The 21,442-nt window shown below is 49.6% G+C and overlaps 2 protein-coding genes across 7 annotated transcripts in view; one reads left to right on the top strand and one right to left on the bottom strand.

Annotated features, from left to right (window-relative positions):
• Nucleotides 1-4,499: 4,499 nt before the first annotated feature.
• SPCS2 (signal peptidase complex subunit 2) lies at nucleotides 4,500-17,291 on the bottom strand. 2 transcript variants are annotated; one of them, XM_077341181.1, is made up of 5 exons: nucleotides 17,130-17,291; nucleotides 8,861-8,944; nucleotides 8,214-8,373; nucleotides 6,703-6,838; nucleotides 4,500-5,385 (listed from the first exon to the last, which is right to left on the bottom strand). In XM_077341181.1, exons 1-5 carry the CDS (start codon nucleotides 17,262-17,264, stop codon nucleotides 5,199-5,201), a joined length of 702 nt encoding a protein of 233 aa, XP_077197296.1. In that variant the 5' UTR covers nucleotides 17,265-17,291; the 3' UTR covers nucleotides 4,500-5,198. The 2 variants fall into 2 exon arrangements, with proteins under 2 accessions (XP_077197296.1, XP_077197297.1); XM_077341182.1 differs by lacking the exon at nucleotides 17,130-17,291 and adding an exon at nucleotides 14,779-15,012.
• Nucleotides 14,982-21,442, top strand: part of XRRA1 (X-ray radiation resistance associated 1) — a 41,235-nt gene continuing 34,774 nt past the window's right edge. The window contains exons 1-4 of one of the 5 annotated variants that reach the window (XM_077341173.1): nucleotides 14,982-15,158; nucleotides 18,181-18,292; nucleotides 19,809-19,966; nucleotides 20,488-20,559. In XM_077341173.1, the coding sequence (XP_077197288.1) occupies nucleotides 15,063-15,158; nucleotides 18,181-18,292; nucleotides 19,809-19,966; nucleotides 20,488-20,559 (438 nt within the window). In that variant the 5' untranslated portion in view covers nucleotides 14,982-15,062. Of the gene's footprint in view, nucleotides 15,159-17,412; nucleotides 17,604-18,180; nucleotides 18,293-19,808; nucleotides 19,967-20,487; nucleotides 20,560-21,442 lie in introns of those variants that run through there. The other 4 variants (XM_077341176.1, XM_077341177.1, XM_077341175.1 and 1 more) reach the window with 4 other exon arrangements.

Raw genomic sequence — 21,442 nt, 5'->3', positions numbered from 1 at the left:
TAGAGAAAAGTGGCATATAAGAACCAACTCTTCTTCTTCTTCAGTCATCTCAGGGCTCTCTCAGCCTCACCCACCTCACAGGATGTCTGTTGTGGGAAGAGGAAAGGGAAGGCGATTGAAAGCCACCTTGAGCCTCCTTCGGGTAGAGAAAAGCGGCATAGAAGAACCAACTCTTCTAATTAATAGGGTCCACTGAAGAAGAATTCATGAGCAAAACGCAGGATTTACCGATTCCTCGTTTGGATGCTGGAATTTCCAACAGCATTTCTACAGCTTAACATTTTTGTGCCCTGTCTGTGCTTTCCGAGCATTTGATAAAAACTTTTCACATTGTACCAATTCTTCTTGTGTCATCTTTACACAGTGCATTTTGTTCTTTTGTACAACTGCACCCTGTGTGAGCGACCTGTCCATGTTCTGGGACAGATCGTGAAGTATATTTGGAGGGAGGGATTCTGGGAGTTAATGCAGCGGAGAATCTGAACTTCGATTCCAGTCGCTTGTGATATAGGTCAGAAAAAAGCATTGGTAAAAAACGCAAGGGGCTTCCTTTCAGCCCCACAGAAACGGGAACAGTCTCCCCACACATCTGACTCTGCAGAGATGCTACTTTGCATTCAGAGAGAGCCCTTCCTGGACGCGGAGGTGGCGTCTGACCGTCAGCCTCATAAAAGCTGCCTTGTAAGAAAGATGGCAGGAGGCTGCCCGTATCTGAGCCTGCCTTGTTAAAAAAGGAGTAGTAGAACCAAGAAGAAGAGCTGCTTTTTTGTACCTTTTCACTACCCGAAGGAATCCCAACGCAGCTTCCAATCACCATCCCTTTCACTTGCCACAACAGAAACCCTGTGAGGTAAGTTTGGCTGAGAGAGCTGTGAGAGAGCTGCTCTGTGAGAACAGTTCTGTCAGGAGGGGATCTGATAGCCATCTTCAAGTATTTAAAAGGCTCCTATTTAGAGGATGGAAAAGAGTTGTTCTCTCTTTCGCTGGAGGGACAAACCAGAACCAATGGGATTAAATTAATTCAAAAGAAATTCCGTCTCAACATCCGGAAGAAGTTCCTGACAGTGAGAGCAGTTCCTCAGTGGAACAGGCTTCCTCGGGAGGTGGTGGGTTCTCCATCTTTGGAGATTTTTAAACAGAGGCTGGAGAGCCATCTGATGGAGAAGCTGATTCTGTGAGGTTCAAGGGGGTAGCAGGTGACAGTGGGTGAGCGAGAGGGTTGGGAGTGTCCTGCATAGTGCAGGGGGTTGGACTAGATGACCCAGGAGGTCCCTTCCAACTCTGATTCTATGATTCAAGAACTGTCTGGCCGAAGGGCATCAAGTAGACAGAATGTGGAGGAGTGGGGAATGTCTAATTTCATTGTGCAGCTTCCTTAGGTTTGTAACCAGACAAAAAATTCCAACAGAGCGCAAGATGTCCTGAAAGCAGAAAAAATTAAATCTAGTCAGCGGATCTAGTCTGCAGATATTAAAGATTCTGAAGGCAACAGCTTCTCTTCATGCTTGTGTAGGCAGACAATCCCGAGGGCAGGAAGGGTGCTTGTAGCCTCGCCTGGCAGAGATGGAAAAACGCCAACTTGGTGCAGTGGTCAGGAGTGCGGACTTCTAATCTGGCATGCCAGGTTCAATTTCCCACTCCCCCACATGCAGCCAGCTGGGTGACCTTGGGCTCGCCATGGCACTGACAAAACTGTTCTGACAGAGCAGTGATATCAGGGCTCTCTCAGCCTCAACCACTTCACGGGGTGTCTGTTGTGGGGAGAGGAAAAGGAGGGTGACTGCAAGCCACTTTGAGACTCCTTCGGGTAGAGAAAGTCATTATATAAAACCCAGCTCTTTTTCTTCTTCAGTAATCTCAGGGCTCTCTCAGCCTCCCGTCCCTCACAGGGTGTCTATTGTGGGGAGAGGAAGGGAAGGTGAATGGAAGCCCCTTTGAGACTCCTTCGGGTAGAGAAAGGCGGCATATAAGAACCAACCCTTCTTCTTCTTCTTCTTCTTCTGTTTACCTCTCGCAGGAGTACAGCAATCCTTATGTTAACTGTGAGATCTATTGAGCCCCACAGTTTCCTTCCCCTGCCCGTTAGCCTCCTAGTGGGGCTTGGGGATCCTCTGGAATCTCCAGACGAAAGAGATCATTTTCCCGGAGAAAATGGATGCTTTTGGAGGGACATCTCGATGGCATCATCCCCCACTGAGGCTCAGAGTTGCCAGCCTCCAGGTACATCCTGAGGCTCCCCCAGAATTACAGGTCACCTTGACTGCAGAGATCCATTCCCCCAGAGGAAACGGATTCTTTGGGAGAGGGACTCTGTGGCCTTGGTCCCCCACGGAGGTCTCTCCCATCCCACCCTGATTCCATGAGATCCGAGGACTGTCCGGCAGCCAAATCTTCCCGCTCGTGTTGTCCACGGTGTGCCAGCAGGAGGCAAGTGACAACTGCACCCAATGGCCATCACCTGATCAACACGTTTGAGAATTCCGCACTGACTTTCCACGTACAATATACCCTAGAAGCTGGCCCATTGGATATGGACAGTCTTTCGCAGCTGCGCAAACCCAATGTTTAAACCAGACAAAACAGGTCTCGAATGCGATTGTGGTGCCGCCCAGCTATTTCCGTCTGCCCCAGGAATGTGAACGTCTTGCTTTCCTGTGTGATGTGATGGAGCGCCTGGTACCCTCCCTAGCTGCAACAGAGTGGATGGAAAACTTAGCCATTAGTGTTTTGGAGGACTGCCCAGGCTGCCTGCGTAACGGTTATCCCTCCTTGGCTAATTCTACTATGCAATGGAAGATAACCCAACCCTCCCAGGAGTTCCGCAACCTGCAGATGGCAACCATAGAAGGCATCAGGAAGCAGAAGGCAGAGAGGAGGCCAAGACGTCCACATGTGAGAAATTAAGCACTGCTCTCCCTTACCTGCCTCCCTTTTTGAATGGCGAGGTTTGGACACGTTGTCCTTGAGGCCGGGGTAGTTATACCCGTCTCCAGGTGGGACGTGGGGATCCCCGGGAACTACAGCTCCTCTCCAGACTGAAGAGATCAGTTCCCCTTCAGAAAATAGATGCTTTGGACTACACAGAGTCCTCCCTGTCCAAATTCCACCTACTCCCGGCTCTACCACCGAAGTCTACAGGTCTTTCCCAACCTAGAGCTGGCAGCCTGAGTCCAGGGCCTCCAGAACACGAGAGATCTTTCTTCTGGAACTGGGATCACGCTGATTTTTGCTTGACATATTCTGCCACCTGGTGGATCCATCGTTATCTTGTTTCAGGTCTACGAGATCTGTTCTGCAAGGGAGATTGTGTGGGATTCCCCCCTCCCCTCCAAAATTCACTTATTTAGAGGTAGCCATGGATTCTTCTTCTCTTCCCAAAGAGGGATTTCTCTTTGATTTCACTTTGTCGTTTTCATTTATGTCTCTGTCCACTGTGTCGTTCCAGTCCTTGCTGGGGACTTTTTGTTGATGTTACGCACCACACAGGACAGTGTTCAAGCAAGGAGATAGGGACGTGTGGGAGGACTTCAGTCTCTGAGCATCTGCAAAGAGAAATTCCAGCATTTTACCTGACTTAGAATCATAGAATCAAAGAGTTGGAAGGGGCCATAGAGGCCATCTAGTCCAACCCCCTGCTCAACGCAGGATCAGCCCTAAGCATCCTAAAGCATCCAAGAAAAGTGTGTATCCAACCTTTGCTTGAAGACTGCCAGTGAGGGGGAGCTCACCGCCTCCTTAGGCAGCCTATTCCACCACTGAACTAGAATCATAGAATCCTAGAGTTGGAAGGGGCCATAGAGGCCATCTAGTCCAACCCCCTGCTCAACGCAGGATCAGCCCTAAGCATCCTAAAGCATCCAAGAAAAGTGTGTATCCAACCTTTGCTTGAAGACGGCCACTTCCCATCATGCCCCTCCTTCTCTTTTGATTCCCCCTTTTTAATTAACTGGAGCTGATTTGACACAGTCTCCAGGTTGCTAGAGAGGAAAACGAAATTGTTGGATTTCAGGGAGAAATTACTTCAAGAGGATTTGGGGGCTTCTCTCTAACAGTGCTTGGTTAACATTGACTTGGTTTGTGATTTGCATCCTTAACATTTTGGGAATTGCCTGCCAAAAGTCCATCTCAATTTCAGTGGGATTCATTAGACAGGCAAGACCTTGACAAATGGACTTTCTAATGAACTACACCCAGACACACGGCAAAAACACTTCACAATGGACTTACTAATGAACTCTGCTAAAGACACAGGAAAGAAGCTTCCCAGTTCCAGTCCATCACGGAAGCCGTGGCCTTTGGTTTAAGAAACCTAAGCAAAGATGTCCATGACAGGTGGTTGTGGGGGTCATTCATTCACAGGGTCACCGTACGTCAGAAGGAACTTGAAGGCTTGTAACACACACAACGTGGAGGACACATTCTTACGCAGAGATGGCACATGCAAAAAACCACCCAACAACGCTCTGTCGGATACCCCACCCAGTAATACGTCCACGCTGTTTTCACAGTTTTCCTTTTATTGGAAAAAAAAAGTCATTTTAGAAAATGGCAGTTACAGAAGGGATAGACGGAAGAGATCATTTCAGCATGTGGGGGGGGGGGCAGAACGAACCATAAGAGACAAGCGGGCGGGGGGGGAGTGAATAGTGATCGGCCCTCCTCCTAAACCTGACAAGACACTTTTGTCCTAAAAACACCCCCCCCCGATTCATCTTCCTTTATAGCCAGCACACGCCCTCCTCACCCTTGCAACCAATCAAATGTTTTTTATAACAAAACCCACACAAATCTTCCCCCTTTCTGGATAAATATAAAAATAAAGAAAACTTGCTGGCCAGTAGGGCTGGACTGAGAAGACGTTTGCCCGGAATTCCTAAAGTAAAACGTAACAGCTCCCCCACAGTGTCGAATCCTACAGAGCTCCCTTCTAAAACGCGGCATTTTGACAGGGGCCAAATCACACACGGGCCCTCTCTGGCTCCAAAGTCCTTGGCAGGGCCCAGGTAACAACTCAGGTGTGCCGTCTAGACCTGCAGGACTCTCGCCCGTGTTTCTAGAGCGAAAGGGGAGGGAGAGGGAGAGATGGCTGGGGGGGGGATTTTTTGGGACAAACACAGAGGCGGACATTCGTTGCTAGTTTGCTTTATTGGCTTATTCTTGGCCCGCGCCTGGCAGGAAGGCAGAGACTGGGCTGCAGCCTACTTGGTCTTCCTCTCCGTGAGGAGGCTGTCGTGCAGCTTGGAGACCTCCGGCTCGAAGGCCTCCATGACTAAGGTGCCGTTGGCGTCCAGGAATTTGGCGATCGACCGGGTGAACTCCGCCTCCCGCTGCTGCTTGGTCCTGCCGCTGATGAAGGTCATCTTCAGGGTGTATTTGTCATCGAACCTGGAGGGGAGAGGGGGAGGAGTGAGAGCCGCTGGCCGGTCCGGGGTTCTCGTGAGGGCCGTTTGCTGAAGGAGGGCTTGCTTTGGGTTCCTGGGCCTGCCTGCTTTCCAACGCCTTCCTCCTCTAACAGCCTGATAGTCAGGCCAGCCCAATGGGGATCCCATCTCCAAATGCCTCCTCCAGCTGGGTGTCATTTATTTTTTATGTTATTTATTTATAAGTTGAACTCCCACAATTCCTCAGGGCCTGCAAAGATCCCCCCAGTCTCCAGTGCAGTCAATTCAGTGGGTTGGAATGGCTAGGGATATGTGCTAAAACAGGGTCATTCTATACAGTCTAATACCCAAGAACCAGGTCATTCTACCTCCACTGACTCAAACACAGCTTTGCACTGTTCTCCTCTCCTCCACTGCAGCCTCACAACCGCCCTGTGAGGTAGGGTAGGGAGAGAAGGTGTGACTGGGTCGTGGTCATGCAAAGTGTCCATGAAGTGCTTTGCAGAGATTTGATTTAATTATTTGTTATATATTCACTGACCGCCACTCTTGGTCCAGCCAAATCTCAGTGGTTTACAGCAATAAGCATAAAATACAAGAAAATCCCCACGTTCCCATTTATCAAATGTACAACGCTGGGTTTCTGCTAGCTGTGGGGAGAGGGTGGCAGAAATATGCCAAGCTCTGAAGCTCAGCCTTCTCCTCCTGGCCCACAGGATTTCAGCTGAGGCCTCTGTGGGCAAAAACGAGGGGGTAGAAGCTTGCAGCATGGCCTTTGGGGTCCAATGCCCTGTGAAGTCAGCAGAGAAAGAGAGGAGAAAAAGAGGGAGGGAGGAGAAAGGAGAACGGTAGGGAAAAGGGGGAGGAGAAAGGGAGAAGAGAGAGAGGAGAAAGGGAGAAGAGAGAGAGGAGAAAGGGAGAGGAGAGAGAGGAGAAAGGGGGAGGAGAGAAAGAAGAAATGAGGGAGGAGAAAGGGGGAGGAGAGAGAGGAGAAAGGAGAGGGAGGGAGGAGAAAGAGAGGGAGAGAGGAGAAAGGGAGAAGAGAGAGGAGAAAGGAGGGAGGAGAGGGGAAAGGAGGAAAAAGGAGAGAGGGAGGGAGGAGAAAGGAGAGAGATCTGAGAGGACAGTGACTGGCCACGGTCATCCGACTGGCTGCATGTGGAGGAGTGGGGCATCAAAACCAGGACACCAATGAGATTTAATTCTGAATGTAAGCTTGCAAGCTGAATCAGTCCCACCTGCGAGAGAGAACCAGGGAGCTCCCGCACCCATTAACCCTTGAGGGGAGGATGCAGGGGGCGCTTTCCTCGCAAGGCCGTACCTCTTCAAGCTTGAGGAGAGCTGCCAGATGTCATCGGGGTCCATCCCGGCTGGATCTTTCCGGTGTGCCACGAGGAAGATGCTCTTCTCCTTGTACGAGGTATAAATGGTCAGAATGCCCATCATCACAAAATAGGTGGGGCGACGTTAAAGAAAGGCACCAAATGGCAGTGGCAGAGGATGGGAAGGATTCCATCAAGTGCCTCAAGGGGGCACCGTGGCCCAGGGACTTAGCCCTGGAACACGCAAAAGGGACTCAGGAGGGATGGAGCCCCCCCCCCCCACACAGGGGTTAGAAGTCTGAATTCTTAAGGGTAGCAATGGAAGACACTTAGAATGAAAAGTTTCACTACATCTTTCTTCAGTGGAGGTGCCCAAAACTGAACACAGGACTCCAAGTGAGGCCGAACCAGAGCAAAGTAAAGCGGTACCATCACCTCCCGTGATCTGGACACGATACTCCGTTTGATACAGCCCAAATTCCCATTTGCCTTTTTAGCCACTGAGTCACACTGCTGACTCATGTTCAATGTTTAGTCTACTAAGACTCCTAGGTCATTTTCGCACATGCTACTGCCAAGACAAGTCTCCCCCATCCGATAGTGATGCATTTGGTTTTTCCTACCTAAATGCAGAACTTTACATTTTTCACTATTAAAATTCATTTTAGCCCAGTTTTCCAGCCTCTTGAGATCATCCTGTATCCTGATTCTGTCTTCTGGTGTGTTTGCCACCCCCTCCCACTTTAGTATCATCTGCAAATTTAACAAGCCCCTCCTCTCTTCCTTCATCCAAATCATCTAAGAATATGTTGAACAACACAGGGCCCAGGACAGATCCTTGGGGAACTCCACTTGTCATGCCTCTCCAAGAAGATGATGAACCATTTACAAGCCCCCTTTGGGTGCATTCTGTCCACCAGTTATCGATCCACCTAACAGTAATGGGATCCATACTGCATTTTACAATCTTGCCAATAGGAATATCATGAGGAACCTTGTCAAAAGCCTTATTGAAATCAAAGTAAACCATGTCCACAGCTTCCCCCTGATCTAGCAAGGTAGTAACTGTCCCTAAATGAATGAATGAATGAATGAGTGAAAAGCCCTAAAGGTGTGAGTTCTTCCATCCTTAGCTCTGTCAAATGTCATGAAGGGTTTTCATAGCAAGTTTTGAGGTTAAGTCTGCAGCTTTGGGATCTCTTGCTCGGCCAGGGTCTCTGCCTCAGGCCAGCCCTCCTGGGCACCCTGGAAATTCCTCCACAGACCTAACATGTGCGGGCTGCAGCCCAATGCTGCCCAGGGTGCTTTTGCACACACTAAATAGTGCACTTCCCACCCACTTTCCCATGGACTGTGCCAGCTGGATTTCACAGTGCAAAAGAGCAAAACCCATTTGGGGAATGTATTCTTTCCCCCCTTGCTACCGACTGGGCCCAGCCTGGATCACGAGGCCCACGGAAGGCGGCTCCAGCGGAATGCCGGCCTGCCGAGGCTGGCCGCAAAGGATATGATATGACGCAGAACGCGAGGACTGGCTTTGATTCGGGGAAGGGGTGCAGATAATCCCATATTAAAGCCACGATGGCGAACAGGCAGGAAATGGTGCAAATGATGAGGCGGCCGTCGATCAGGCAGAAGTTCTCCACGTACTTATACTTTTCTAGGAGGACCTGAAAGAGAGGAGGGGAAAGAAATGCAAACGGGCTTCAAGGTCCGGAGGGGCCAGCGTTGAGGAATTTTAGTTCGCTATTAAGAATTTGGCAAAAGATCAAGATCTTTGCAATCAATTGGATTAGTGAGCCTGAGGATTGGTTTGCTATATTTTGGAACCCTCCTGCCCTTATCTCCCCCCCGTGGGCCACAATCTGCTCTTTGACCCCTTGGGCCCACCCTGCCAGAGCTGAGCCATAGGAAAGAAAAGCTGCCAGGACAGCCTAGTTCAGGAGTAGTCAAACTGCGGCCCTCCAGATGTCCATGGACTACAATTCCCAGGAGCCCCTGCCAGCATTCGCTGGCAGAGGCTCCTGGGAATTGTAGTCCATGGACATCTGGAGGGCCGCAGTTCGACTACCCCTGGCCTAGTTGAACAGCGATCAAAGATGGGAGTGGGCGGGGAGGGGGGGAATTGGCAGAGATGGAGAGCGGGGGGGGGGGTACCTTTTTGGCAGAGTCGTCCAAGGAATTCTTCACAGCCGACCCATCCCACTTGTCCACTTTGACCGGCTTGTCGTCAATCTTCCACTGAAAGTCACAGCAAGAAGCGGAGTTATTTCTTTATCTTATTTGCGTTTTTAAAGATGTTTATATTTTCAGCCGGGTAATAGAAAAGAATGTGGAAAAATGTAATCGACATAAACAAAAGAGAGCAACTGCTTTCTCTGCCATGCCCCCTTCGTTACAGAACAGAAATCACTTTCGTTGGATACGTTCATAATCCATCTCTGACTCTCAGGGCTGCTTCTCATTCTGGTTTTTTTCACTGCAACACAATTCAGGTAAGATTTTAAACTGCTTTCATTCTAGGCTTGTCTCCTGGTTTCCTAGGAAAAACACACTCTCCGCAGCGCATCACATTTTGTAACTGACCTGTTTCCCCCAAAGGATAATTTCACCATTGCTGCATACTCAGCGAGTTTGCTTTTTCCCACTCTTCTAATCTCGGGCAAATGCCTACATTCTGTTTTGCTGCATGAACAGACCTAGCTGCCCTCACCATCACTGGAGCTGCTTCTAAGCATGCTGCTCCCAGCGTGTTCTCTTTACTGATGCAAGCGGACCTCTGACATGAAAACACTGCAGCTCCTCCTCTGAAGAAGTCAGGATCGTGGCCATGTTCCAGTGGATACCTCTAACCCACCACTACGCCTGGCTTGAAGACTTTTAAGCCTTTGCCAAGAACACACACAGCCAAGAAGAGCACTTATAAAAAAATAAGATCTTGATAAGATGACACAGGGGCTTTACATTAAAAGAAAAGAAACCTAGAGCTGGGAAGGACCTCAAGGGCCATCTTGTCCAACCCCCTGAATGATGCAAGAAATCCAGATCTATGGCCTTCCCCATTCCCCCAGTGACCCCTGCTCTAGGCCAAGAGGAAGGCAAAAAACCTCCAGGTTCTCTAGCCAATCTGGCCTGCTTGAAGATCCCTTTCTGACCCCAAACTGATGATTGGCATCACCTGGGGCATGTAAGAAAAGGCCCAAGAGCCAGGCACCGGCTGATCTGCCTAAATCTGTAGAATCGACATTGCTGTCCAATGGCCAGCTAGCCTCTACTTAAAATCCTTCCAAAGGATCCAAGCGATACACTTTAATGAAAATAGCGGCTTACCAAAACAATGCAGAACATTTATAGGTTAGAACTTTATTGGTCAAGAGTGATGCTGGCAATTCGCACCATCATGAGGACAGCGTAATTCATTCTGTTCCCTCATTTCTTTGTAACGAGAATGTTTTTAAGCTGGTAAGCAAGCATGCAGTATTTTGGGGCTTTGATATCTTTTAAAAAGCAATGGTGAAACTGTATCGGTTAGCCCGGCGGAGGAGCTAAGAGCAGCGGCTTCTAATCTGCTGAGTCGGGTTTGATTCCCTGCTCCTCCACATGCAGCCAGCTGGGTGAACTTGGATTAGTCACAGTCCTGATAGTACTATTCTCACAGAGCTCTCTCAGCCCCACCTACCTCACAAGGTGTCTGTTGTGGGGGAGAGGCAGGGAACGGGATTTACAAGCCGCTCTGAGACTCCTTTGGGCAGTGAAAAGTGGGGTAGAAAAACCAACGCTTCTTCTCCCTCGTATTAAATTATCTAATTTAAAAAATCCTCCGAAGGACAGACTGCCACCTCCTGAGGAAGCCTGTTCCAATGATGAACCACCCAGTCAGGGAGTCAGGCTGTGGGAAGAAGACTCCGTCATCTGCCTCCCCATAACCCCCGTCTGTCTCTTGCTTATTTGGGGACAGCCCCAAGGGAATCTGGTTGGAGTTTTGGCTTTGAATGAGAAATGCTTTTTGAATAGAAAGATCAAGGTGAGGGGGCTAACAGCAAAGACCTGTGAATTCTTCAACTTGTTCCATTTAAAACCAGTCACATAAAATGGCCCACGTTTTTGGCGTTTTTATCACACACACAACCACGGTTTGGAACGTGATTTCGTTTCCTGACGCTACTTGATGAAACAACGGGATTTGTTTCTCAGATTTCGATACCACAGTTCCATTAAACGGATTTACTTAAAACTTGTGTCACTTAAGACTTTTTTAAGCTCGCCTGTCTCGGGCATCTGCTCAAGGCAGCTAACGAGGCCATTAAACAGCGATGCATGAAATATACTCTGACCCATAATTATTACAAAAGAAAACCAACGCATTGATTCTCCAAATGCAGAAGACAATAAAATAGTGATATGCAATACAGAAACACAGTAACGATATCAGAAAGCGTAACGTGTCGTTTAGCACCTGCGTTTTCTGAAATTCGGTTTTCATTTCCATCCTGGCACCCCTGGAATGATGGGGGGGGGGGGCGGAGAGGGGAGAGAGCAGGCAAATGTCTAAAATCACCACTCCTGTTATCCATTATGTGGGTGGGGAAAATGGGAACTCTTCTATATTTTACTGTGGACACATTTCCTTATCTCTAGTTGTCAGGACGGACGCTGCAAATCACTCAAGTCAGAAGGGCTAAAGGGTAGGAAGGCTGGACAAACTCCAGTGCTGTACACAGTCCAGGATTGTACGATGGTCCTTTTGCCTTCTTTTGGCAAGATTATTTTAAACGTTTCAACGATTTATTTAGATTTTCCTAAAAAAGCCACATCACTTAGAATCACAGAGAGTTGGAAGGGACCCCAAAGACGGTCTAATCCAGCCCCTGACTTTAGACATCAGAAAGTAGCAAAGCTCTCTGCTAATAGAATAATTCCAAAACAATTTAAAATGAAAGCATAGTTATTGCACTGAACGTCATGTCTTTCTGCCTGGAACCTCTGGGGACAAGAGAAGCTGAAAAAGCCAAAAATATCTGTTACTAAAAGTGAAACTTACACCTACCAAGAATAAGCTACATAGAGAGACTCGAGGAGTATGCAAAGAGGGTGTGATTTCTACATACATGGCCTCTGGAAGGATGCGCCCAAGACGTTTCACATAAACCGGTATCATGATGCCCCTGCATAGATTTATGGTGTGGCCTCATAGGGAGGGGGGAAAGACCACCTAAGCAGATCAAGTCTCTTCTTCGGAAAGGCAAGGGTGCAGGGAAGAGGTGGGCAATCTTCTCTTGAGCAAATCTAGACCAATCTCCAGAGCCTGAATGCTGGGGAAGTGCTATGAATGCCCACTATATCTTACCCTGCTTCCTTACCTCCACTGTAATTCTCACTCTGCCCTGGATGGCCCAGGCTGGCCTGATCCTGTCAGCCCTTGGAAGCTAAGCAAGGTCAGATCCAGGCAGTAGGTGATGCTAAAAGATCTCTGCTTGAGACCCTGGAGAACTGTGGAGAGGGGCTGTGGCTCAGTGGCAGAGCCTCTGCTTGGCATGCAGAAGGTCCGCGGTTCAATCCCCGGCATCTCCAGATAAAGGGCCAGACAGAAGAGGATATGGAAGTCCTCCACCAGAAACCGTGGAGACCTGGATTGAGCAATGGTCTGATAAGGCAATTCTACGTGACTCCTTATGTGCTACTTGGTTCACTGTGTTCCTATCAAGGCAGCTTCCACAGTATTCCTAACCCTGCATCAGGAACGCGGCTGAACTGCATGTCCTCTGGCCATTCCATTGGCTGGCTTCCCAGCTTCCTCCACATTTCTGCAGTTTGCGTCTCCTTACCTGCCAGAAGCCAGAAACAAGGTCAGGGGAACGTAAATGAGACAGGAGGTGGAAAAGGCAGCCCCCCAGGACTGGTGTATAAGCACCAACCACACCTTGTTCCTTCCTTCCTTCCTTCCTTCCTTCCTTCCTTCCTTCCTTCCACTGTATTCCTGACAGTCAGAGTGGTTCCTCAGTGGAACAGGCTTCCTCGGGAGGTGGTGGGTTCTCCATCTTTGGAAATGTTTAAGCAGAGGCTTAAGTACCCAGCTTGCTGCTGGGGGGTAAAACGGTAATGACTGGGGAAGGCACTGGCAAACCACCCCGTATTGAGTCTGCCATGAAAACGCTGGAGGGCGTCACCTCAAGGGTCAGACATGACTCGGTGCTTGCACAGGGGATACCTTTACCTTTACCTAAGCAGAGGCTGGAGAGCCATCTGATGGCAGGTGGCAGGTGACAGTAGATGAGCGATTGGGATGAGAGTGTCCTGCATAGTGCAGGGGGTTGGACTAGATGACCCAGGAGGTCCTTTCCAACTCTAGGATTCTATGATTGATTCTATGCCAAAAGGTGGTGTTGGATTTTCCAGTCCCCGGGGGGGGGGGCAGGGGGGGTAATTTTCCTCTGAGGAAATCTAGACCAATCTCCAGTGCCTGAATGCTGCAGAAGGGCTATGAATGCCCACTATATCTTATCTTGCCTGCTGCTCCCTTATCTCCACTGCAATTCTCACTCTGCCCTGGATGGCCCAGGCTGGCCTGATCCTGTAAGCCCTTGGAAGCTAAACAGGGTCAGTCCTGGTTAGTCCTTAGACGGGAGACCACCAAGGGGTTCTGGGGTTGCTGTGCAGAGGCAGGCAATGTCGAATGCCCTCTGAATCTCTCTTGCCTTAAAAAAAACCCAGGTCTACCAAAATGACGGCATTTTACACTCACACACCTGTCACCTGCCCCCCCTCCCCAGTGCTACAAAACAAGAGCTTTGGAAGTGCATTTCATCACAAAGCACAGGATCCCATAGGTGTCCCAATGTAAATGCACACATGCTATAAAACAAGAGCTGGTTGATTTTAAAGTCTGAGTCCAGGGGCACCTTTAAGCCCAACCAAGTTTTATTCTGGGCAGAAGCCTTCGTGTAGATGCCCAATTCTGAGTATAAGCACCAACCAAGAGGTTGCTTCTGGTTTAGTGTATGGGAAGAAGTGCGGTTGGTCTCAAAGGTGCCGCTGGATGCAAACTATGTCCTGCCGTTTCAGACGAACATGGCGACTCACCACAGTTAGCTTTTAAAGGATTTTATCCTGAGGGAGGGGGGATACCCCAACAAGGACACAGTAAGGAGGAATAAAAAGGTACCGAGGCTCACAAGAAAGCTGAGTCCCAAAGAAATATGCAAGATCAGGGCAAAACTTCCTCAGCATCTTCTAACAGCTGCCAACCTCTCGACCAGGCTGGTTAATCTGTGGCTCTCCAGCACTGGCAGGGGCTCATGGCAATTGTAGTCCATGGGCATTTGGAGAGCCCTTGACAATGTCCCTCCCACACTACTTGACCCCCAACAGCAGGTTCCTTTCACCCCCTTTCAGCTCATAACTCCTGACTGCTTTCTTCCAGAGACTCAACTAGTCTACAGCTTGGGGGAAAAAATCTTACCCCACCATGCCAGAGACCTGTTCAAAACAGCCCATGAAGCATGTGCTGGCAGGGACTCATAGATATTGTAGTCCATGAACATCTGGAGAGCAATGTCTGGCCACCCCTGATGTAGAGCAAGAAAGATCAGTTTTGGAGGTTAGTTTCTGGGTCACGGGTGGTCAAAACTGTGACTCTCCAGGTGCCCATGGACTACAATTCCCATGAGCCCCTGGCAGCATGTGCTGGCAGGGGCTCATGGAAATTGCAGTCCATGGACATCTGGAAAGCCAGGTCAGACCACCGCTGCTCTAGAGCAAGGGAGACCAAACGGTGGCTTCCCAGATGCCCATGGACTACAATTACCATGAGCCCCTGTCAACTGGCCATGCTAGCAGGGGCTCATGGCAATTGCAGTCCATGGACATCTGGGAAGCCACAATTTGGCCACCCTGGGAAATGGTCCGGCGAGGCCGCTTCCTTTCGCTGTCGCGCTCTCCTGCGCCTGGGCACCCCACAGATACACTGCCCCTGAACCTGGAGGCTCTCTTCTGTAGGTCTGTGCCGGTCTGTGTCATCCCGACCCCCCCCCCTCAAACTCCCATCCGCCCGCCTTCCCCGCCGCAGCCCGCGCTACCTTGTCCAAGATCCCATTCCTATTAGCAGCAGCGCCTCCTCCGCCGCCGCCTCCTCCTCCGCCGCCGCCTTTCGCCGCCATCTTGTCTTTTCCTTCCCACTTCGCGACCTGTTCGCCGCTGATTGGCTCGGGGGAGGAGGCCGCGCGCGCGACGACGGGATTTGTAGTCCCGAGGGATTCTGGGAAGGCGATGCGCACGCCATGGAACGTAGGATTGTGGGAGGAACGGAGGGAGGGGGGACAATGGCGCGCTATGAGCGCCTCACTCCGTGGCATGCTGGGAAATGGAGTTTCCACGCAGCCGCAGAAGCAAGAGCGTCCTCGTCGTCATGGTGACCAAGGGGAAGGGGAAGGAGGCGGCGATGGCGGCGCGCTTGAAGGTGGGAGAAAAGGGGGGGGGGAGGGAGAGAGGAGGATGAGGGGGAGGGAGGAGGGTCACCCCCAGATTTCCAGTTGGGGAAGGTTTCCTCTGATTGGGGGCAGGGGCAGCCACTCTAGCCAATGGAGGACCTCGAACTCTATGGTTGTTTCAACTTTTGCCCTAGCCCCGTTTTTGCAGTTTCCTCGGATAGCCCGTCTCTGCTTAGGACCTGCATTCCATATATCAAACTATTTCTCGCTCCGGGAGACCTGAGTTCAAATCCCCCTAGTTCTCTGCAGCCATCAGCTCTGTCCTACCTTGCAGGGCTATTGTGAAGATAAGATGGGTGGAGCCGCACGAGGCACCCAGAGCTCCTTGGGCAGGAAAAGAAAGGTTAAAAAAAAATAAAATTGGCAGGAGGGGTAAGTTAAACCTGCCAATCTCCAGGTGGGAGCAGAACAACTAACAAGCCACACATAGAAGGGACCTCCTTAGTCATCCAATCCAACCCCCTGCACCAGGCAGGACATTCACAACTGCATCACTCATCCACTGTCACCTGCCATCCCCTTGAGCCTTCCCAGAATCAGCCTTTCCGGCAGATGACTCTCCAGCCTCTGCTTAAAAATCTCCAAAGATGGAGAACCCACCACCTCCCAAGGAAGCCTGTTCCACTGAGGAACCGCTCTGACTGTCATGAACATCTTCCAGAGGCTAAGATGGAATTTAGAATCATGGAATCCTAGAGTTGGAAGGGACCTCCTGGGTCATCTAGTCCAACCCCCTGCACTGTGCAGGACACTCACGACCCTCTCGCTCCTCCACTGTCACCTGCCACCCCCTTGAACCGTCACAGAATCAGCCTCTCCGTCGGATGACTCTCCAGCCTCTGTCTAAAAATCTCTGAAGATAGAGAACACCCCACCTCCCAAGGAAGCCTGTTCCACTGAGAAACACAGTATTAGGAAAGTGAACACCAGAAGTATACAAAATACTGTGTACAAAAAGTGGAGAATCTCCATTCAAAACACATAGCATTACAATAACAGCCATCAGTAATACCCCCACCCCATGTCTACTTGCTGCATGAAAGCCTCCCTTGGAATCTTTCTTTGCTGGCTCTCTTTTCTTGCCTGATGGGAATTTCCCACGGAGTTACAATATCACTGGCTGCTGAAATGAATGCTGCAAACGTCAAGAGCCTTCTTATAAACAAATGTGTGTGTGTATTTTTTCGAATGTCTTCTCCAATGGTCACTAGAACTCACAAATACATCTTATTTTCATAATGATCCGGTGGACCAGAGCTTTGCATAAGAATGTCTCAAAGCATGGAATTCTGAGTTTAACTCCCTTGTCTTGGAATGAGATAATTGCCAGCAATTCCCTCACAGGAATGTTTCACACTTGCATGGTGACAGATGGGGCAAACAGCAAATGGTGGGGTGGGAGCCTTTGATCACTGACAGAGTTCTATTTCTCCTATGTTTTTGGGAACTACAACTGAATTCCAGGGTATTTATTGGCTGTTTTGGCAAGGAATTATCATATGACTGTATTTGGTTGTATGACACAGTTTACTAAATTAACAGAATTGTTGCTATATATTCCCACTGTCATGTAAGGAATTCATGGTCTGAGGAAGAGGGCTTGCACTTGAAAGCTCACACCTTGAGTAAATCTTTGTTGGTCTTAAAGGTGCCCCTGCTGGACTCTGATTTCATTGGGGTACTTCAGACCAACACGGCGACCCATTTGAATCAAAGCATGTTGTCGAGTTTGGAGACTACTAGCATCTGTTGGTCTTCCTTTGTTCATAAGAGAGCTCTTAATGTGATGTAATGTTATTTGTTAACACCTGCTATATCTTTGGAATACGAGTCTCCACAATTTGTGCACAGGATTTTGTATACTTTTGGAGTGTGATCACCTGGTGGGGCCTGGAGGTTGGCAAGCCTAGCGCCACCCCCTGGCCATCGCCTCCACTTACTTTCTGCCTGCAGGAGGGGCGTGCAGGCTTGGTGCCGCGTGAGGGTGCGGTTTGGCCCATCTGGTTCTGCGGGCGCACATCACGGCATGGCTGCAGCTGGACTTCGACCCTCACGTTGCCATGTGTCACCCGCATCGCTGGTCTTGTCGCATGGTGCTCTGCAGGGGCTGGACATGCTGGGAAAGGGGGTGGCGGCAGCCCTGTGTTGTGTCACAGAAGGCCTTCCTGCCCAGCTCTGCAAGGTCACCATGGCGCCAGTGGGTAGAGGGGGGGACCTGACAACCCTGTGTGGGATACTGAATCTGTGGCAGGTGCCACCCACAGGCAGAATCTGCTGCCTTAGAGGGTGCTGGAGTCCCCTGCATTGGGAGTTTCTAGGAGGAGATTGGATGAGATTGGAGGGGGTGATTTTTAATTCCTTGAGAAGGCAGAGGGCTGGGCTGGATGGTCTTTTGTGAAATCCTCCACGTATGGGTGATTCTGGAATTAGAATTATAGAATCATAGAGCTGGAAGGGACCTCCGGGGTCATTTAGTGTTACCCCCTGCACAGTGCAGGAAACTCATAACTTTCTGCCCACCCACAGTGACCCCAATTCCTCCCTCTCCCCAAAACCAGAATCCCTGGCCAGTTTGGCCTGGAGGAAATTCACCTTCTGAGCCCAAAGTGGCAATTGGCATTTTTTGGGCATGTAAGAAAGGGCCACAAGAGCCAAGCAAAGGACACAATCTCTTCTGCCCACCCCCCTCACCATCAGCCCAAGTTAACAGGATCAGCATTTCTATCTAGCCTCTGCTTGAAAACCTCTAAAGAAGGAGAACCCACCACCTGCTTTTCGTTTGGGATTTTTATTTATTTTTTTAGTTCTCTGTTCATAAAACAGACCGTAAACAAAGTATCCTCAGAACATACCCAGTCATATTAGTGGAAATTGCCCCTATTCCAATTAGCCACTCAAAGTTTTCGTTGATTCATGGACCCGGTAAAGTTTGCAGGCAGAATTCTGGCAGGTGAATAACGTGGATTTGTTCCCCCCCTTTTGTCCCTGAAGGGCCAGAACGACATCAGGGTTGCAGCGGGAATCTATAAACTAGAGAATGGGAATTCTCACCTCACCAACTGTTTCCCAGCCAGGAGTCTTTTACAACCCAAGTATGCGGAAGGTAATGTATCTTCCTGATGTCGGTCCAGTGCTGGTTTCCCAGGTGTCTGTCCGGGATGGCAGGAAGTTAAAGATGCAGACACACTCCAGCCCTCTCCGAACCACTGACAGCTGTGAAAAGATTCACAGAGGCTCTTGATGGCCCCAAGCCTGTTGAATTGTGGGCCAGGAGATGACAAAATGTCACGAACCACCCCTTGAACTTGAGTGCCGGTCTGCTCTGAGTGGGCAAAGAATCGCATCATCAGGGGACCACCACCAAGAAGGTCCTTCCCCAAGGACCTTCCTAACTTGAGAATTGGGAGGGAGGGGCGGTGGTTGGAGATCTGACTTACAATTGATCTCCCGACAACAGAGATAAGTTCTCCTGCAGAAAATGGCTGCTTTGGAGGGGGGGCTCTATGAGTTTATTTCCCTAGTGTGATGTTACCAATGACACGCCAGATTGGAAAACCTTTTAAAGAGGGTTTAAAAAAAAAATTAGCAGCAGCAAAAAGAAAAAGTCACAGAGGGATTGTGCAAAGAATAAAAGGGTCACCTAGGGTTTTATAAATCTACTTCATAGGGCTGGTTCAGATGCACTAATAATTCAATAATTCAGTACAATAGTTCCACTCCTTCAGTGTCATCTCTCGGACCACCCCCAAAATTTAGCCTATGTGCACCTTCATAAATACGAAATATTTTTTAAAACCTTCTGTCAAATTCTTGAACAAGCTAAGTGGTAACCTGTGCCTTGCCTTGTGTTATTTTACCAATTCCGTAGTGTGGTTTCTTGGCTCTGGACTGAGTCGGGTCTCCTGTTAATTTCTTGAAATCCTTGGGAACCATTCATTCATTCATTCATTCATTCATTCATTCATTCATTCATTCATTCATTCAGTATTTCTTTATTGGATTTAAAACTTGCCACGGGTTACAGAAACAATCCAAATAGTAAAACCCCATAAAATACCCATTAAAACCCCAATAATACAATTACAACAACCCAAAGATGGCAGAAAACACACCCTTCTTAACAGGAAGGCCCTTATGAGGACAGCATGGGGGAAACCAAACTGTGCTAAGATGTCCGACACAAAGTACCAAATAACCCCTGCTCTAGCACTGGCCCCAACCATAAACCTGGTGGAAGAGTTCCATTTTACAGGCCCTACAGAAAGCCAAAAGCGCTCCAAAACTCTATGATGTTATCATCATGGGAAAGCTTTGTCTTCAGCTTCTAGGCCCTGTTGCCGACCCTCCAGAAGAACTGGTTGGCCACTGTGTGAGACAGGTTGGTGGACTAGATGAACCACTGGTCTAATCCAGCAGATCTCTTCTTGTGTTCTTATCTGGAGAAAGCCTTGGCTTCTCTGCCCTATTGTTTGACCTCCAAGATTTTCCCGTGAGGACCCCAGCAGCTGCATTTTGCACCAGTTGCAACGTCCGGGTCAAGGCCAAGGGAAATCTGACCCCATGGCATTTTGAACCAGCTTTGCCGACGCTGACTCTGGTTTCCGTCTCTATAACGTCAGGGGCCGGCCACTGGGAAGTGGCCCGCCACGCAGCCGAGCAGACCAAGTTTGAATGGTGGTTTGGCTCGAAATCCACCCGGATCAAATGGAGGGGGCCAGGGATGCCGCGTGGACCGCTCAAACATCTCGACGAGAAAACCCTCACGGGGGCACTTCTGGTGAGCGCCGTTTTTAATATGACTCGGTCCTAAAGCTGCCCGACACCCACATCTCTTTTGAGAGGGTTTGCTGGACCTCGCAGAAGTCAGTTTGGTTTGTGTAAGTAAACTAGAATGCAGGGGGGCTTAGTTCCCAGCCTCCCCACATAGGGAGGACCTGCGGCTCAGTGGTCAAGCATCAGCTTTGCCTGCAGAAGGTCCCAGGTTCAATCCCCGGCATCCCCAGTTGAAAGACACATGATGATGCTACTTCTGGGGTTTCAGGAAGCCTGAAGAATGGCTGAGGGGTTTCTCAGTGGTAAAAAAGATGAGAAGGTCTGCTGTAGGCCCAAACTCCCAGTGGATGAGATGGAGGAATTGCAGCTGCTTGGCCCACCCCAGCTGGATCCAATGTCTAAATATCTCATGGGGGGGGGGTGGCTCTGTGAATCACAGGGCAGACCCCTCCCAAGGCTGCCCGTGAATCGCCTCCTTGCCCAGCTGAATGCTAGACTCCTTCCTTTATCTTGTTTCCTTTCCAGATGAAGCTGCACCAGGTGAAAATCCCTTCGCATCTCTGCTCGGTGGATATCAGCAATCAAAATCTCGTCTCAGTAAGTTGGACGCGCCATCCGCCCTCCCCGTTGCAAAGCAAGGCCCTCCTAGGCTGGAACAAAGAACCCCCTGAACGGCCCAGCAGCCGTTAGCTGTCTTGGGCGGGCTCCTGGCCTGATCCTGAACATGCGCCTCTGTGCAGCTGCTCGGCTGCAGTCGTGCCACCTGTTGTGGAACTGGTGCTTCATCTGTGGCCAAGAACGGATTTGTAAGGATCCCGGTTTTAATTTATTCATGTTACGGAACTAGATCGGAGTCCAGTAGCTCCTTAGAGCACAACGAGGCTTTTGAGGATAGCTCCCGGTGGGGAGGTCGTGTGAGTCTGTCTGAAGCAGCAGAGAAGGGCCAGAAGGACCTTCCAAGACTAATAAAATTGGTGACAGGAGAGGCGTCCCTGCTCACTTCTTCAGATACGAGTGAGAATGTGAGGACACCTGTCTTTCTACCACAATCTTGTTGGATTTCCATGCTGTGTGGCTGAATGTGGTGCCTTCCAGGGAGGTAGATCAAGATGGGCAGCCATGGGAGTCTGTGGGAGGGCCTTCGGGGAGGGCGGTATACAAATGTAATAAATATAAATAAAATAAAATAACAAGACTAGCACAATCTGTGGCAAGATTTTGGGAGCTGCTGACAGAATTTGAGTCCCCCCTGGCCTTATATCAGAAGGTCGAAGGCTCTGTTGGAGGAGAATCGCTGAATGATATCAGTACGTTTCTAACTGTAGGATATTCTTCTTATGCTGCTCCATTGTGCACGCTACTGGTCGACCATATCCTAATAAGTACAAACTATGAAACAGCGGGTCTCTTCCCCACTCGGCAGAGTTTCGATATGCAAAGGAGCAGAGCACTGGGATACTTAAAAACATAAAATAGCTTC

This window comes from Paroedura picta, chromosome 6 (genome assembly GCF_049243985.1).
Source record: "Paroedura picta isolate Pp20150507F chromosome 6, Ppicta_v3.0, whole genome shotgun sequence".
Taxonomy (NCBI): Eukaryota; Metazoa; Chordata; class Lepidosauria; order Squamata; family Gekkonidae; genus Paroedura; species Paroedura picta.
The sequence above is the reverse complement of the archived record's forward strand: the minus strand, read 5'-3'. Positions and strand labels throughout refer to the sequence as shown.